General features: G+C 41.1%; 1 protein-coding gene across 1 annotated transcript in view; it reads left to right on the forward strand.

The window, feature by feature from the left end:
* Nucleotides 1–1,973: 1,973 nt before the first annotated feature.
* DAP (death associated protein) overlaps nucleotides 1,974–15,285 on the forward strand; it is a 38,545-nt gene continuing 25,233 nt past the window's right edge. Inside the window, exons 1-2 of the mRNA XM_015854433.3 lie at nucleotides 1,974–2,083; nucleotides 8,212–8,308. Of these exons, the coding sequence (XP_015709919.1) occupies nucleotides 2,029–2,083; nucleotides 8,212–8,308 (152 nt within the window). The 5' untranslated portion in view covers nucleotides 1,974–2,028. The remainder of the gene's footprint in view (nucleotides 2,084–8,211; nucleotides 8,309–15,285) is intronic.

The following is a 15,285-nucleotide window of genomic DNA, read 5'->3' on the forward strand; positions in this document are numbered from 1 at the left end:
CATCCAGCTTGGCCTTGAACACCTCTAGGGACAGGGCATCCACAACCTCTCTGGGCAGCCTATGCCAGCACCTCACCGCTCTCTTAGTGAAAAATCTCCCCAGCATCAAATCTAAATCTCCTTTCTTTTAGTTTCAAATCATTTTCCCTTGTCATATCAGTACCTACATGTATTACTGATTTTCAGAGGGGGGAAAAAAATACAACAAAAACCATATTACTTTGAAATGTTTTTTGTTGTTTTTTGTTTTTCCTTTTTCTTTTTGATGTCATAAAGCATGGTATCTTGAATTCCTATTCTATAATAGCTGGTTTATATTAAACCTGCAAAAGCAAAGATTCATACTGACTGCTGTAAGCGGCAGAGGGAATTCCAAGCCAAGCATACCTGGAAAAAACAAGAAAAAACAAAATGCAATCTTTTCATTCAAATCAATGGAAAAGTAGACAAGGAAACCTTCTAATTTAAGCTCAATTTAGGAGGTAATTCTACTCCAGAAAAAAATAAAATCTGAATAGACTTTGACAGAGGCTGGAAGGTGAACTGGAGTAACTCCTATTAGTCTACACAAAAGATGGCAGAACAGAAATAGTAATCTGAGGCTTCAGTGCTGTACATGTAAGAAAATAAAATTACCCAACAGCAAAATGAAACAACTTATTTACAGCACTTTGACAACATTTATTCATTCAGACTGTTAAGGATGCTGTGTTGTGATTGTATTTTGATCTGTTTCCAAAAAAACCTATGCCATTACCTGTTACTTATACTTGGCAGTGGTGATATCTGTTGGAAAGACTGACTGCAAATAAGTAGAGTATGCTACGCCACGTAGCTACATTAATTTCCCTGTAGCATAACTGAGATAGAATGATGCTACAGCACTCCTGGGAGGTTCAACTGCAACCATCATAAGCTTGGTTTCTGGGGACTCACATTCAGCACTATGGGCTTGCAAGTGGCTGGCAAGCTGCACAGAGGAAAAGGATCTGAGGGGGTTAGTTGACGGCCATCTGAATGTGAGTCAGCAGTGTGCCAAGAAGGCCAATGGCATCTGGGTTTGTATCATAAATGGTTTGGTCAGCAGGACCAGAGAGGTGATCGGCTCACTAAGTACTGGTGAGGCTGCACTTTGAGCCCTGTATGCAGTTTTGGGGTCCTCACTACAAGAAAGACATTGAGTGTGTGCAGAGGAGGGAAATGAAGATGGTGAAGGATCTGAAGCACAAGTCTTATGAGGAGCGGCTGAGGGAGTTGGGATTGTTCAGTCTGGAGGGAGGGTAGGGGGAACCCCTGATCACTCCCTACAACTGCCTGAAGGGAGGGTGCAGCCATGTGGAAGTTGGCCTTTTTTCCCAGGCAACCAGTGTCAGGACAAGAGGAAGTGTTTTTCGTTGCACAAGAGGACATTGAGGTTGGATATTATGGAAAAAATGTCAGAGAAAGCAGTGAAGCAGTAGTACAGGCTGCCCAGGCAGGTGGTGGAGTCACTCCCCCTGCAGGTGCTCAAGAAATGTGTAGATGTGGCACTGAGGGACATGGTTAGTGGTGTGTTGATGGTTCGTCTAGATGACCTTAGTAGTCTTTTCCAACCTTAACAATTCTTGTTGAAACAAACCAGCACTTAGCGTTTGCGCTTTGCTGGCAATGCAGTTGGCTATTACAACTTTTAAAAGCAACCTGTTGCTGGCACCAGTTGCATCAAACGCTTTCATATTGCTTAGGGGAGGAAAGGAAAAAAACACAACGGGCCGACTTCAGCACGGTGGTGGTTTGGCAACACGCTCCACTCTGAGGAGCGGAACTTAAGGCCCAGGTGCACCCGGCGCTGCGGCGGAAGGTCTGGGCCCGGCGCCAGCCCCGCTCCGGACCGCGCCCCGCGGCGAGAGCAGACAGGGCGGACCCGCGGCCGCCCCACCCTCTCTGGGCGCGTCCTGGCGGCGGCCACGTTGACAGGGCGGGCGGCAGGCGGTGCTGGTGGTGGGAGCAGGGTGTGGGTGCGCTCGTGCGGGCGCTGTCAGGGTAAACATGTCTTCGCCTCCCAAAGAGAAAGCCGAGACCCGGGCCGGACACCCTCCTGCTGGTACTGCCGCTGGGTCCCGTCTCTCCGCTCTTTTTCTTACAGCCTTCGGGGCGGGCCTCGGGGAGGGCCGGGGCGGCGGCGGTGGAAGAACGGGGAGGCCCTGAGGGGGCCAGGCGGCCTCTCCGCGGCGGGGGTGGGAGGGAGGGAAGCGGCTGCTGGGCTCGCCGCGAAGGGCTCCGGCGCCACGTAGCCGCGTAGCGAAGTCCGCAGGCAGGAGGTTCAAGGCTGCTTCTGTTTGCGCTCCGTGTTTGCCTGTTGAGAAGGTCGCTAGCTCGCCCGCCTCTATCCCTTGCTGTGCCCTAGGACGTGGAAGCGTGCGTGGGCCTTGCCCAGCTCTTAGCCAGCAGCTTGCCATCCCTCCCCGAGCTGTTTGCTGGCTTTCTGGCAGCATTCCTTCCTCAATGACAGAGGCTGTGCTCCCCTTGTGCCCCCCTCTTATTCATTCTTTCCCCAGAAGCTCTCTGCTTGTACATACTTTTAGACCTGGTTGGTCCTGCTTTTGACACTTCTGGGTTCTGACCTGGGTGTTCATCTGTGAGCGTGTGTTGTCCTTGAAAGGTGAGGAAGCAGCCATAGAGGTGTCCTGCCTGTGCGCAGGAGGGGGGAACAAGCAGCCTGAACTAATTGCAGCACACCCTGCCATCTGCAAGGCCCTACATGCCAAGTGGAAACACAAACCAGCAGCTCATAGCGCTCCTTACATCCTTTTTTTTGTGTGCGCACAGTGGTTCTGGTGCTGCATGAGGTTGAGGTGATTGAAGCCGTGCATTGGTGAGCTTTAGTTCTAGAGATGAGTAGGTAATGAAGGAGGACAAGCAGGGTGCTCACTGATTGAAGCTGTTCTGGCAGCTTCCACACTGCTGAGCAGAGCAGTGGTGGGGGACAGGCTGAACTGAGTCATGGTTTTGGTGTTGCATACATCTGTCACCAACCATGAACAGGAGCTCCTGCTTGCAGCGGGGGGCCCATCGCTGATAGTGTTATTCCTTCACACACTGCTCATTTTTCTTCATGATTACAATATTATTAAAATGGGAGTTTCAGTCCCTGCTCCACAGGCTTTTTTTTTTGTCTTCCAACATTTCCTAGTGGGATGGTTTTTCAAGTGTTTCAGTCAAAAATGCTGAAATTCATCAGAATTCACAGAATCATAGAAAGGCATGGTTTGGAAGAAACCTTAAAACTCCTGCCCAGCCTCCTGCCAGGGGCACAGTTTGCATCCACCAGATCAGGCTGCCTGGGGTCCCATCCATGGGGGCCTTGAATGCCTCCATGTCTATTTAGATCTAGTGGTGAGAGCTCATTCAGGCTATGGGAGTTGTAGCTCCTGAAATTCACTCACCTTGAGGTGATATAAGTGAGTGTCTGCTTCAGCGTAAAAGTAATACTGAGATGTTAGATTGGTGCAGCAAGACACACCTAACCCAGCAGAAAGGGGAGGAAGGAAGACTGGTAGACGTTTCCAGCTAACTACCTTGTAGTTATATATATATATGTAAAATTGTTGCTTATTTGAAGGGTTTTTGTCAAAGCCTGTGTTCTGAATCAAGCAGTTTGCTATTTAAAAATCTCCATAGGCCAGCTTGAAAATGAACAATGCACAGTGTAAAACTGTAATTGGAATACAGTGGGTTCTCCTTGCTCTCAGAGCGTTTTAGTATTTCTCCCTTTGTATGATGCACATCCACATGCGAGCTGAACAACTTGCTCAGCTGTTTACTTTTTAAGATCTTCAGCAGCCCTGAGGGTGTCCTGTGAGAGTGCACCAATTCAGCTTTGGAAGGGGATTGCCAAGTTTGTCTATGAGATGAGGGAAACGGATGTTATGCAGAATATTCAAGTCATTGCAGGAAGAGGATGGCTCTGAACTGATTGTCAGAAGAGAGTGCCTCTGATGTGTCATCCTTTGAACACTTCAAAAATCCACAGTGATTATGCTGACTAATGGCAGTTTATATTTACTGTAGAGGCTGAAGCTAGGTTTTAATCCTCTATCCCAAGCTGTTTTAGATCCTTGAATAAAAATGTAATGCCCTATGGCTGTTTGCACAGAGGTTTTAATAAGTCAGGAATTCTTGAAAAAATAAAAAATAAAAATGAAAGAATAACTTGTAGAACTTGTAGATGGCTTAAATAGTGTTCCTAAATAAATAGGCCAGTTCTTAGCAATGTAAAGCTGTAAGTAGGAACATTTCATTGACTAACAGCGTGAAAGCTGTGGACTTGCTGCCTGTGGTTGTATCTGTAATTAGGGATGTATCTGTAATTAGGGATGTCTTAACCCCACTGAGTATGAATCACATGCATAAAAGTTAGAGAAGATTTGGATCATGAAATTGAAGCTGAATTGACAAACTGATTATATTTTGTGTGCACTGTGAGCCCTCGCTGACCGTGTGCAGTCTGCTGGCTTCCTCTCTCCATTGATCTTTTCCCATTGGTAAAACAAAAAAGACAAGAAAAACACATGAAAAAAAAAAGGAAGGATAATGAAATAGAAAACCTTAAGACCTCAGGTTGGTAACAGGGTACGTGAAGTGGCTTTGAACTCCTTTCTGAAACTTAATAAAGCTTAAGTTGAGGCCCTCATATATATCTGTCAGTAAGATCAATGCGTCTGTAATACAATGCTTTGTAGGTTTGTATGGCTTGCAGCAGCTGAAAAGGGCTGTGTAATTATGCTTTTAGGTGTTCATTTCTTCCAGTGGCTACTGTGGATGAGTAAAGCAAGGTGTTTGTGGTAATAGTTTATTTATGAAGCTTTACAATAGGTTCATGAAAATAGTGATGTGCTTTAGTTCTGCATTAGAGCAAATAGCTCTAAGCCAGGATTTCTAGGAAATGAAGGTATGTAATAACTCTTACTTCCATTGTTTTGTCAGATGCTAATGTATGTTCCCTTAAGCATGCAGGAGGGCTTGTTTAAGGTTTCTCTTGGTCTTGGATTTTCATACATCTTAGGATAACAGCTTCCATAATAGTGACGTGGTTCATGAGTAATAAATTATTGATACTTAGCACTACACTCAAGGTGAACAGGCAGGTGCTGAAGATCTTGTTTAAGCTGTTGATTTCCAGAGGCTCTGAATGGGGTTATTTCACAGGAACCAGAAAGTGTGTCCAGAGAGGACTGCCCTAGGCCACGAGCATGCACGTTGCCCATCTGAATCAGCTGTGTTCAGAGCAGTCAATCCATTGCAGTGTTTCTGCTCATGCCCGGTGCTTTCGGGCCTGGTGTGATTTATTTTGGAAGTCTAGGAGCATTGCAGTGGGAGGAAAGGGTAAATAAGATTGCTCACTGATTCCAAGTCACCTTGAATATGAAGCAGGTTGCTTAGTGCATTTCTTATGTACCCATAAGAAGAACACAGGCCTCATTCATAGGATAAACAAGGCAGTCCTGTCTGCAGCTCTGAGCACACCAACTGAAAACTAAAAACAACTAGCTCTTATCCATTAACTGGTCAAACAGAGCTCTCTGCTGCCGTTCCCAGAGTTTGCTTGGAGGTGAGCCCCTCTTCATTTCATGCTGTGGAAAATGGTGGTACCACATCAGCTCCATAGCAGCCATTCCCTGGTCCCCTGCCCTCACAGGAACTCCGTGCCAGCAGCACTGCAGCCTGAGGTCTGCAGAATTACCTGTCTCAGTGCAGAAACTGTTTAGTTCCTGATCTCAGGGCAATTGCTGGCACCTTCCCGTTTATGCATGTATTCCTGGCAATGCTCTGGAAGGTGGTTTTCCAGTTATTTAAGTCCCTTTTTCCACTCTATGAAGAATCTGATGCATTGTGGTGTGAAGACGTTACTTCTCAAGTCTTTTGAAACTAGTTTAGGTACAACTGTGTTGTATCATGGTTGGCATAGATGTAGCTCAGCTGTATATGCAGGAGGCTGGGGTCAGTATTTCACTTTTGCTCTCAGAAATTCAAATGATATCTACATGCAGAAGGATCTGAATGTATTGGCTGGATATCCTTCCTGGTGTCAGATAAAGAGAAAACAAGTGGCTGCCAGCCTGATTATGTATAATGGAAGAGGAGAGGTGTTTTAAACCAGCTAAATCCTTGGGTATTGTTTCACCTGGTTCTCTATTAGATGGTGAAAAGCCACAGTGTGGGAACATGAGGCTGTTGTCCAGAAATGCTGCTTGTGACTTGGCAGGTGGATGACAGCATCCTCCGCAAAAAAGTATTTGACATTTGAAGAGGGTCTGATTATGCACTGAGACTGGGTTTAAAAGTTCCTGTTAGAAAATAATGAAGGTAAAGCAAAATGAGTGCTGCAAGTAAGGATTTGGGGCTTTCAGAAATGCCTTGGTGTCAGCAATTTAGCTGATGGGTCTTGCTCTTATTCTTGCTTGTAGACGTTGATTAAATTAAATCAAGACGTTAGAGCAAAACAGTGCTTGGTAAGACTCAGAGTATTTACTTTTATTCATAAACTTGAGTTTGTATCTAGAAAAAAAAGGATTTTTATTTCTGTTCTGTCTCTAACACCACATGTATTTGTTACCTGATCTTTCTGTCATTCCCTGTCCCAGGTGAAACATGTCTCACACATTTAAATACTTTAGTTTTGTGCTGGAGACAACACAAAAGTGGTGAATATGCTGCGTATTTTGTTATTGCACTGTAAGTGGACATAGTTTTGAAGGTTTGTAGGAGGTATTTTGTTCTTTATTTTTCTGTTGGTTGCTTGTTTTAATGTCATCTATCAAATCAATATTATGTCTTTCAAATATTTATGTGAAACTTAAAAATCTTTAACAAATCCAGGGACCTAATGTGTACTTTTCCTTGAAAGTGGTTACTCTCTCTGCCTACCCCGATGTAGGCTGTAAAAGTTACATGCATGTGTGTGCCTCATTGCTGCTCTGAGGAACTAAGTTAAGAGTTAAGTACTTGCCCTGTTTCTAGTCTTCAGAGATTCACACTGAATCACTGAGCCTTAATCTCTGTAGGTGATTCAGTACCTGAAGGGGGCCCACAGGAAAGCTGAGGATGGACTTTTTCTAAGGGCAGGTAGCAACAGGATGAGGGGAGATGGCTTTAAACTGGAAGAGGTAGATTTACACTAGGTGTTTGGAATAAATTCTTTACTGTGAAGGTGGTGAGACACTGGAACAGGTTGCCCATTGAGGCTGTGGATACCTCCTTCCTGGAAGCACTCAAGGCCAGGCTGGATAGGGATTTGAGCAACCTGGTCCAGAGGGAGGTGTCCCTGCCTATAACAGAGGGTTGGAACTAAGGGATCTTAAAGGTCCCTTGCAACCCAAATGATGATGTCCCATGTTCGATTGTAAGCATGCAGAGCAATTGCTGAAGATGGGAGAAACTTACATGATTAAAACCGAAGGTACCTCAGAAGTGCAGAGCCTGTTGATCTCCATAGTTGCTGCAGTATTACAGCCTGGATTTAGGTCTTATTTCATATTTCACATAAATAGGGAAGATATGAATGTAAGTGGATTTGCTTTCACCTCTCAATTTGTATTTCAAAGCGATGCATTTTGTGATTACGTCATTTCTAAAAGTGAAACATGGTAAAGATTTGAAATGTGGTAATTATGTTCTTGCAAAGTAATAAAAAGCTCTGTTCTTAATACAAATGGAATCCTCCTAGAACTTGCTTTTACCATGCTGTTTTTGATATTTGTTTGTATAAATATTACTCGTGTAATAGTTGAATTGTGTTTCTGGCTTGAATTGACAAATAAGGTTTTTCTGCCCATCGTGTTTTATGAGAGTATTTGAAGTTCGTAGCCGTTTGGATACTATTGCGCAAGCTGTTGTCTCAGTCTCTTCTGAGTACTACAAGTTAATAGAGGTGGGGGGAGAGTTAAAACCAACTTGAATATTTTAAAATAGTGTTGGAAGCAGGTGACAAAATGAGCTGCTGCTTCTCAGGGTGAGCAAAGCTGGCACGATGTGAATGAGAATGGCAGATACAGACCTGAAGTAGATGCTTCTCAGGTCTGCCTCTGTTAGACCATTTGGGCCCCTTTCTCAAACAGTAGTTCTTATAGGTTACTCTGCAGAATGCTGTGTGTGGAGAGGTCATCTGTAAAGCATTTGTTATTCACTTGTGCTGGTTTGAGTGAGGTTTTGTCTTTCTCATTTCTGTTCCAGTTAAAGCAGGTGGGATGCGGATTGTACAGAAACACCCACACAGTTCTGATACCAAAGAAGAAAAAGATAAGGATGATCAAGACTGGGAAACCAGCAGGTGAGTGTTTTGGTTTTCTGAATAAGCTGCAGCTCATTTCCATTGCCTTGAACGTTATCAGCAGTTTGTTTTCATTGTAGATAGCATAGCAATGGTACAGTTGTTTTTGTATTTTAAAGTTGATTTTAAGCAAGTGAGTTATGTGCTCTGTGAAGAGAATTGGAAATTCTGGAGATTTTTCCATACTGAGCCTCCATTAAGTGAGCAGGTAAGAGAAGGTTAGAGGGAAATAAAACACAGCAGTTTAAGTAAGAGATCGTCTTTCCTAAAAGTCTCTGAACATCATTTCAGGCTGTGCAGAAACAGAAGCTAGGCACATTTGGACACAAGCATTAGGTTGTGAGTTTCCATATGAGATTGTCTTGCTGTGTGCTCTTGGAGTCCTTTTACTGTTCAGTTTGTACTTCCTTCTCTGTAAAGCATTTGGCAATATGGTGTCAAGACAAGTAAAAATGAAGTTAGTAACATGAGCCGCTTTAGGTGGGCATTCTGCTGTTTTCATGGTAGAGGACACCAAGACAGACAGCTGTTATGTGATAGATCTGCTTAAAAATGCTAAGTAACTGCTTGTAGAAATGAAAGCAGGAGAGTTTTGATGAACTAGGCTGTATGTTCAGAACATTCATACAAATGCTTCCTACTTTTTTTGCTGCTTTCCTTCACTTGCTCTTTTTTTTCTATAGCCAACATTGAATTTACTAGAATTTTTATGTACTAGCTGTAACTGCGTTGCTTTGTTGTTGCAATTTGCTCATAGCAAAAAAAATATAAAAATCAGAGCACTACTCTTGTGCTGTAGTGAGACTGACTTACGTAATGTTTATGTAAGATCTAAAACAATGGTAAGAAAAAATAACTTTCGCATAGTTGTTCTTGAGCATGTTTTTTAATACAAAGATGTCTGATTAAAGGTGACTACTGAGGGAAAACAGTTCCAGGTCACACTTTGCATTGGAAAGTAGTAGACTGAAAGAAGAGAATGATTTTAATTGATGCTTTTAAATGAAAGGTTGGAAAACTAAAGTTTCTGGTATTTCTTTGTTAACCAAATTATTCACCCTGTTCTTTTTAATGGAACGTAAGTTGGAACAGAGTCTGCAGAAGAGTTTTGTCCTGAGGAAGAAATCACATTTTATGGCTAATTTAAACTTTGCTTGGGTTTACGTGCTTTTATTTATCCTGTGTTTTATACCTGCTGTTTATTTAATGTCCTTGGCATGCCAACATCACAGTAAAGGTAACTCAGTAGGGTCCAAATGAGAAGGCTTTTATTACTTGTTCACAGATCTAGACCTCTGGTACAGTTCAGTTACCTGCTTTATTTTTTTCTTTATACAGGATTCAGTCAAACAGTGCAAGGGAAAGTTTAAGTTTTACCTTGGTATTTGTGGCTATGTCTGCTTTAGCAAGTACCGTGGCATGAGAGGAGCAATCTGTAGAAGGAAACATTGCTGAAGACTTGATGTTGACACTGTGTGCGTGTTCTGGAGAATGGTTTGTTTGGTACTGTGGACTGTATGACCAGTGAAAGCTAGCAAGTGATAGGTGTGTCCTTGGAGTACGTATTCCAGTTTAGTTTCGTCTGTGAAGAGTCCAGGTTGGGCACCCATAGATAATCCACAATGCAAAGAAAAGCGTGAGCAATATAATGATTAGCAGGTTGGGAGGGCAGGTCATCTTCTAAACTTCTTTAAGATGCTAACATGAATTACGTTAATATTGTAAAGCAGATCCAGGATCAATTTTTACTCCTAAAGGAGAGTAGAAATTTTGATGCCTTCTGTAGCTACTTTATTAACTGGGATTTAGTTAGCTGTTGCACCTCATAAAATCCATTGCCTTAGCAACTTGTTCAGTTTATTGTCAGAATATGCACTTGGAGCTTGCTCTTTGCTTTGCTTTTGTTTTAGACCATCTGTTATCCATTTTTCAGGCTCTTCTGCATAGTTATTCTTGAGCATGTTTTTTAATACAAATAAGTGTTGCTCTGAATTTCTTTTAAGTCTTCCTGTGAAGGAAAGTGGCAGGATCAATATAAGGAGCATACCTAGCTGGAAGCCAGCATGGATTAAAAAAATCTAAGCTTCCTAGCAGAACTGGGCAACCTTTCTCTATGAGGGTAAAGAGTTTAATGTGCCTGTTTTAGATTTCTGCAGGAATACATCTGCAGCTGATGGCTGTACATGCTGCAGATGTGAGCAAGAGATTATTTAGTTGTGGACAGGTTCCACAGGTTATAGTACATAAAGCTGTTTGTCAGAGTTAAATTAACGTGCCTTGCAGCATGATAGCTGCTTTCCTTCTGGAGGGTGCAGTCTCTGTGCCTCTGTGTGTGGTGGTCCATGGTGACCTTCCAAAACATTTGGATTTCTAATGTCAATGGAGAGAGGTTTATCAGCTGTGGTAGATGAAGCCACTAGCATTCTGTTGTGGTTTCTCTAGCATCAGTGTAGTTTTTGTCAAGAGACATAAAATTGTCTCTTCACTGAACAGATGTTTTTAACTTTCTACTGTTAAATTTTCAGTCTTTGCCATTTTAAGACAGCCGTTTTAAGGCAGTATTGTTGATATGATGCAATCCCTACTCCCTATTGCATTCAGTCACACACATTCAAAAAGTAAACAGACCTTGAAGCAGTTCTTAGCAGATGTTACCAGCAGCTCACAATGATTTAAGAGAAAATAATAAAACAAAGAATAATAGTGTGTACATTCAAGGGGAGGCTACAGTGATCTGTTATGTTAGTCTCATTGTAGGTCTAGTTGAGGACAGATGAGTGGAACTAGCAGTAAATCATAGCAGAGGATTTCAAGTTCTCCTAGAATTTTCTGTGAACTTCTAAGAATGTGTCCTTTCCAAGACTGCACATCAGCAAGGGAGTCTGAATAGTTGTTTAATAAAAGAACATTGAGCTGGGGTTTGTAGAAGCATTTGTGGCTTTGGTGAAGCTAAGTTTCTGTAGTGTGCTTGAAGGATAAGGCATTAGGTTAGTATTTCTAGAGCTAGTGTAAGTGAAGCTGATATAGGTAACCAGAGTAGTTAAGGGTACAGTGACAAAGGTCATATCTGACTCATTTTCATATTTTAACAAACAATAAGCTGCCAAGGCTTTCAGGGCTAAAGATTATTCTCTTTTGCTTTATTTCTGATGCCAGGCAGGATAATAACAATGGTTTAATTACTGAATATAAATGCAGCAGAGTTTGAAGTCTGTATGTTTTAGTTAAGTCACGCTTTTTTTTTTCTTTGACAAGTGCAGTGGAAATCTACATGGTGGCTGTATACTTTCATTCAGAAATAAATTGGTTTTTCATTTCCCTCCATTAACATTCTTGCAACTAACAATAAATAAGCTGTAGGCAATATTTCTGTTTTCATTTGTCACTTGAGTCTTCTGTCACTGAATTTTTTTGCATGTAATAGCCTGCTTTACGCAGACTTAAGGTAGAATTTAAAATGTACAAAGTAATTATACACCTAAGCCGTTAGCACAAGTGTATCTGCTTCTTAACATCCCAAGCATAGAGATGCTTGACATTATTTTTGTTACTTGTGTTTCACCCTGTTCTGATTATTTAGCTGGTGCAGGAACTGTAGAGTTGAGGCCTCACCCTTCAACTTTAGAGTAGATGCCATACATCATAACCAAGAACTGAAAATGACATCATCTGACATTCAGTTCACTCTGCACACAAGGCTTGTAGGAGGTAATAAATGTGATGGATGAAGATATTTCAGTCCAATTTGTTCTAATATTGTCTGTTTTAGGGATAATACTTGCTTGATAGAAGAAAATTCTAAAATTTTCTAAACAAGGAAATTCTAAACAAGGAGTAAGAAAAAATAATGATTTATGGATTGTTCAACTTAGAAACCAAACCCCATGGTTTGGGGTTCAGCATGTTCATGTTTAACATGTGTAGTTCTGCAATATGAATCTGAAAGAGCTCCTCTGTTCCTGTATCTGTAAAGCAAAAATGATGGAAAAGTGAGCATTGACTCAGTAGAGTGAATATTCAAAGTTTAAAAAAATGGGTGGGGACAGTTAAAATGCTGTATCATCTGCTTTAGTATTTGGAGAGGAAGTACTCAACTCTGGATACATCAAGGACTGATCCAGACTTTTCTGTGGACCATGCTAACTGGTTGTATTAAAAGGTCCCTTGGGCTATTGTATCAGTATAGGCAGCTTTGCAGGAGTAAATTGATAATATGTACAGCTATCGGTCATCAACATCCATATCTATCTATCTTCTTTTCTTTTTGGTCTTTTTTTGACAATTCACATTTCTTTTACTGATTTTTGTTTTTCCCCATGATCTTTTTGGGGCCTTATTCTGTTACTTCTGTCAGCTGAGGTGGTTTGATGCAAAGGTTATGTCCAAAGAGAGTGTTGTTTTGGTTGACCATGTGGATACTGGAACTTGATTAACTGTATGGATATAGTAGATGTGACTGCCGAGGGTTTTTTTTCATGCCTTTGGTCTTCGAGCTGTGATTATTTGGGTATGGAATTTTGGAGACTTTTGGCATTAGAGGATGAAATGTCAGAGGAAAATGAACTGGAAAAAGCACCCTGGCTGTGAACACCATGCTTGCGGTTTCTGGGAAAAATGGAAGCTGCAGCTAAAGTTGGGTGTTATTCTCCTTTCATACTTGAGTTTGATGCGACTCAAACTTTTCCTTTACTTGGTTAAATGTTTCGAAGGCTAAAAGAAAATATTGCTATTAAAAATACTGTAAAGAAAATTACACTTCTGTTATATTCTTAAAGAGAGTACAGAACATCTTACCCCAGTAAGGGAAATAGGCTTCTACTCTCCAGAACATCTTTTCTTCTTCTGAAGGATTCTGCTTGTAGATTTTTTTTCCTTCTCATCCTTTTAGTGTTTATTATTTTGGACTTAAATTCACAGTTAGGAGGACAGCTTCTTAAGTGTTACATTCTTTTCCTTTATGTAAGTGGTATTTTCCTTAACACATTTTCCCACCTTGTTCTTCATCTTCCTGTCTTAATCTTTTGCATAGAGCTTTTATGATTAACAGATGCTCAAGCCTAATAAAGTTAAGCTACGCATAAATTAATTGCATAAACAAAAGCAGTGTTAGCAATTTTCAAACAACTGTTTCAAGAGAATAACTTTTCCTGATGACCAGTCATGCAGAGAAGTAACAAGATAACACTATGACCTGTGTTGAACCTTATCAAATGCATATATTGTTACAGATTTAACTGTAACTACCTGTCAGCAGTTTAAGGGCTGGTTTGGCTGGGATCCTTGACAAGTGGGATGTGGGGACCCACACCTCTGGAAAAGAAAGAGCAGAAAAGGGTAGGAGATGGGTCTAAAAACAGGGCAGCAATCTGAGGAGAGACAAGCTAATTTATTAAATTAGATATTGGAATGCAAGATAACACACTATAGTACAATATAATGCAGTACAGTTGGAATTGAAGCTAATGAATCAAACATAATGAGAGAGTGTCCAAAAACCGAAAGCATTACTCTAATGCTGAAGGTGAGATGTCTAGCCAGGATGAGCAGAAGGGCAAGAAAGAGGGACATCTCATTATATGCAAAGAGTTTTATCTTTCCCTCTGAGTGGAAAATGAAAACAGAACAACTCAAAGTCCTCTGGAGTATGTAGTGTATAATTCTCCTCGTCTGAGAGCCAGGTACCTGGAACTATCGACAATCCACGGTGCTAACTCTTTAACTCCCAGTGCGCTACATGATGTTTTGATGTGAAATACTAATAACAAAAAACCATAAAACCATGACACTACTGAAAATAGAGTATGTAATACTGATTTTTAAATGTAGAACTTCTGTAAAGCAAGAAAAGTGTTTGTGAATATCTCTGTTTAAGTGAAAACATGTGTACATGAATGGAAAGGAAGAGAAGGTAAGAAAAGATTATTAATGGTGCATTCTCATACGGGAAGATGCTTCCAGTATTTCTTGATGCTTGAAAGAGTAAGTTGATAAGTCCATCATAGTGCTTGTTATTTTGTTGTATGGTTAGCTCTTTTTGTATTCCAAGCATGTGTATAAAGAACTAAGAAAAGATCTGATATTCCACCCCTCAAAGTGAATAGTAGATATACTATTCGTCTCAGTGGAACCTTGTTCAGTCTCAAACATATGTTGTCTTATGAAACTAACTGGAATGCTGAGTTGATTTGTCAGCCAAGCTGGTGTAAGAAGAAGATTGTAGAAGAATGAGTCTGTGTGATGTATTCATATGTATTCTGTGTGGTGAAGAAAGTGAGAGAGCTTAGTCATATGTGAGAGTAAAATGAATGTGAAAGGAAGTAGTGTCTTGAGTGACGGAGTTCATGTAGCATGACATTCCATGTCTGTGCAAAATTTTAAATCTAAGGTAATAGCATCAGCAGCTATTTTGCATTTTACTTTTCTCTTGGTATCATAATATAATGCGTGAGATGAGGTATGCTAGCTTGAAGGTAGAAAATAGTGCTGAGAGTATTATGTGGGTGTAATAATGCACAAAAATCTCCAAATCCAAACAGTGTAATGAAATGATTTTCATTATGCCAGCTAAGTTCAAATTGTTACGTAAGTCTTCAGCAACTCTGGGATCCCTTCTAAAGCTAAGTGTCTGAGTTTCTATTAGAAAAAGCTGCCAAAAGACCAGATGCTACTCATTTATTTAGAATCAAAAAAACCTATGTTTGAAGTGAAGCCACCGTGAGTTAAAATGAGTAGGAGGTGTGTGAGATTGACACCATGTGTGCCAAGAGGGGATCTAGTTTGTTCAAGTAGCACCTTCTTCTCCCTTGTTATTTTTTTTTTTCTTTTCAGCCTCAACTGTGTTAGAGACTAAAACGGCTTAGTATTTGAATAACCTTTAGAGTTACCTTTTTAACTGTCCTTAGGACAAACAGGACGGAATTTCATGCAGCTGCTCCCACATCCTGGTAGTAGAGGCCAGAGACACATGAGAAAGAATT

The sequence above is a fragment of the Coturnix japonica genome, chromosome 2, assembly GCF_054131305.1.
Source record: "Coturnix japonica strain WE chromosome 2, WE-NBRP24, whole genome shotgun sequence".
Lineage (NCBI taxonomy): Eukaryota > Metazoa > Chordata > Aves > Galliformes > Phasianidae > Coturnix > Coturnix japonica.